The following is a 3,719-nucleotide window of genomic DNA, read 5'->3' on the forward strand; positions in this document are numbered from 1 at the left end:
GGTGCAGAATGATACGGTCCATCTTCAAACTTTACCCGTCAGAATACATACACCAAATGGTCGTGTGATAGATACGTTCGCTCTTTTGGATTCTGGTAGCCAGGCAACTTTAATACAAGAATCATTTGCCAATGATATAGGCCTAAGTGGTCAGAGCACTACTTTAGTGCTTGGTAATGTAAGGAATAATGAACAGCCGGAAAATTCTTCTAAGGTCACATTCTGGCTTAGTGATCCTAAAACTCAGTCCATGGCCCCTTTGAAAGTGAGGGACGCCTGGACATTCAAAACTCCGTTCAATTTCCCGTCACAAAAGATTTCAAGCGGGAAAAAGAGTTGGCCTCATACCAGAGATTTAGATCTGGTTAATGTAGATTCTTCGCAAATTATGATTCTGGTTGGTGTCGGTGTCAAACGGGCATTTGAGCAATTAGAAACTAGACTGGGCCCTGACAACTTGCCAATGGCCGTGCGTGGTCCGCTTGGATGGACATTGTTGGGGGGAGAGAATTCGGATCTGAAATCTAACACGTTAGTTTCGGAGCATGTTAAGTGTGGGTATGTAGGTCTACCTGACGACAAACTAGAATCTCAGGTCAAACAATTTTGGTCAACAGAAAGTTTTGGTTGTTCTTATGCGCATGCATCATCAGTTTCTATTGAAGATCAGCAGGCCATAAAATTGTTGAATGACTCTGTTTGCATGTTACCTGAAGGCCATTACCAAGTTAGCATGTTGTGGGCACAATCTCCAGTTGAATTGGTGAACAATAGAACTATGGCTGAAAGTAGGTTTGAGTCTTTGTGCAAAAAGTTGAATAAAAATCCTGACATGAGAAGTAGATATGAAACTGAAATGAATGGCTACATTGCAAAGGGGCATGCACGTCGTTTGTCACCTGAGGAAGCTGAATTGAAATCTGATCAGACGTATTACCTACCGCACCATGGGGTTGTAAATCCAAAAAAACCCAAAAAACTACGTGTAGTGTTTGATGCTGCCGCTAAGTACAGTGGACATAGTCTGAATTCTAAGTTGATATCGGGGCCAGATTTGACTAACAATTTAGCGGGAGTTTTGATGCGGTTTCGTAAGGGTGTAATAGCCATGGCCGCCGATATCGAAGGCATGTTTCATAATGTGCGTGTGCCTACATCTGATCAGGATTCTCTTCGCTTCCTCTGGAAAGACCATTTAGAATCGCCAGACCCACCTTCTGAATACCAAATGTGCGTCCATATATTTGGAGCAAAGTGCTCTCCATGTTGTGCTAGTTATGCTCTGAAACGTGTAGCTATTGACAACTTAGAGTACAGTCGTTTAGCTAGGGAAACAATTCTCAGACAATACTACGTTGATGATATGCTTAGAGGGTTTGATGGTACCCCTCTGGAAGCTACATCACTAGCGTTGGAATTGATCGACTTGAATAGCAGGGGTGGCTTCAAACTTACCAAATGGGCCTCCAATTGCCCAGAGTTGTTAGAGGCTGTAGCAAGTGTAGATGGTATCAAAACCCATTTGAAATTAGATTTAGATGGTAGTGTGATTACTCGAACTCTAGGAATCGCCTGTGATTTGACGCATGATATTTTCATATTTGACACTGTGAGCTTACCAACTGTGGAAACCCTGACTAAGCGTATCCTACTGAGTATAGTCAGTACAGTATTTGACCCATTAGGTTTTCTAGCCCCTTTCATTGTGAGAGCAAAGATTCTTTTACAGAGTCTATGGGAGAAGGGTCTCAATTGGGATGATCCCATTCCCCTCGATGAGTATTTGAAGTGGGAAACATGGTTGTCAGAGCTTGAAGATTTGCGTCTTTTCAGTTTGAGGCGATGTTTTTGGCCAAATGGTTTGATACCAATGATATTCAATCTTCATGTGTTCTGTGATGCCTCTGAACAAGCCTTTGGTGCTGTTGCGTATCTGCAGCTTATTTCATCCCAGGGATTGGTTCACTGTACTATTATTATGGCTAAGACACGTGTCGCCCCTGTGCGGAAGAATAGGTTAACTTTACCTCGCCTGGAGTTGCAGGCTGCTGTACTTGCGGTACGCTTGTTTCGTACAATTCGTGAAGAGATAGATGTTCAGCTGACTGCTGTTTATCTCTGGTCTGATTCCAGTATTGTTCTACATTGTATCAGAAATGACTCAAAAAGGTTCAAAACATTTGTGGCAAACCGCATAGCTGAAATCAGACAAGAAACAAATCCATTTCAGTGGCGACACGTGCCTAGTCAATTGAACCCTGCAGATGATTGTTCACGCGGATTGTTGGCCAATGAAATTCGACCTGGTCACCGTTGGCTTGAAGGGCCAGAATTTCTACACTGTGTCAATGAAAATGGTTGGCCCTCACAAAGTGTGTTGAATAGGGAATTAGATTTGGAGTCTAGTGAAGTTGTCAATGAGGTGAAACACACTGCAGTAATTTCTACAGTAGGTCTACAACATTCAGTTGTGGACATTTCAAAGTTTTCCAGTCTCGTGCCCTTGAAATGTGTTGTTGCATGGTGCTTTCGATTTATTCACAACGTGCGTAATAAAAATCGTGAGGTTGGCAGGCTCTCAATTGCTGAATTGAATAAAGCAACATTATACTTGGTCAAGGTCGCCCAACATGAAATGTTTGGTGAAGAAATTCGCTTGTTGTCTGAAGGTAAAACTTTACCACGTGGTAGCCCGCTGTACAAATTGAAACCGGGTTTAAATGGACATTTGCTTCGTGTTGGTGGTCGTGTTGACAGTGCAAGGATGCCCTATGCTGCCAGACACCAGTTACTCTTACCAAAGAAACACGTTGTGACTGAATTGATTGTACAAGATGTGCATCGGAATTTACTTCATAGTGGGGTTGAACATGTTGTTTCATCGCTGAGACGTGGATTTTGGATACCAGCCATCAGGCAGATAGTAAGGTCAGTGATATTTCGGTGTCTCAAGTGTCACAGGCAACGTGTGCAACCAAGCATTCCACTCATGTCTGATCTCCCAGAAGCTCGACTGTCACATTCCATGCCGGTGTTTAACAACACTGGATTAGATTTCTGGGGTCCAATGATGGTAAAAAAGAGGTACAAATCTCGTGAAAAGAGATGGGGCTGTTTGTTTACTTGCTTAACAGTCCGTGCTGTTCATTTGGAACTAGTTGCATCATTGGAAACTGATTCTTTCATTCTTGCTCTCAGGCGTTTTATAGCTCGACGCGGGTGTCCTAGTGACTTGTATTGTGACAATGGGACCAATTTCATTGGCGCTCAAAAGGAACTAAAAATCGCCTTACGTGAGTGGAATGCTAGTGATAAACTACACGCCACATTGAATCAGAAATCAGTACAATGGCATTTCTCCCCTCCAAAGGGTCCTCATATGGGAGGAGCCTGGGAATCCCTAGTAAAATCAGTAAAGGTTTCCTTGCGTGCCGTACTTGGTAATAATGTCGTACATGAAGACACATTGCAAACTGTGTTGTGTGAAATAGAACACGTAGTGAACAGCAGACCACTGACCTATGTAAGTACTGACAGCACGTGTACAGATGTTGAACCACTGACACCAAATCATTTTTTGCTGCACAACGAACATCCAATGTCTTTGCCAGTTTCAACTACTGACACTGATATTTCCAGTAGAAAGCGGTGGAAACAGTCTCAGGTATTGACCGACCACTTTTGGCGAAGGTGGAGGAGGGAATACGTCCCCACCTTAT

At 43.1% G+C, this 3,719-nt stretch overlaps 1 protein-coding gene across 1 annotated transcript; it reads left to right on the forward strand.

The window, feature by feature from the left end:
- The first annotated feature begins 778 nt into the window (after positions 1-778).
- Positions 779-3,228, forward strand: LOC135500838 (uncharacterized). Its single transcript, XM_064792503.1, has 2 exons — positions 779-2,923; positions 3,199-3,228. The coding sequence occupies exons 1-2, from the start codon at positions 779-781 to the stop codon at positions 3,226-3,228; spliced, it is 2,175 nt and encodes a 724-aa protein (XP_064648573.1).
- Positions 3,229-3,719: the final 491 nt, after the last annotated feature.

Source organism: Lineus longissimus, chromosome 16, assembly GCF_910592395.1.
Source record: "Lineus longissimus chromosome 16, tnLinLong1.2, whole genome shotgun sequence".
Taxonomy (NCBI): Eukaryota; Metazoa; Nemertea; class Pilidiophora; order Heteronemertea; family Lineidae; genus Lineus; species Lineus longissimus.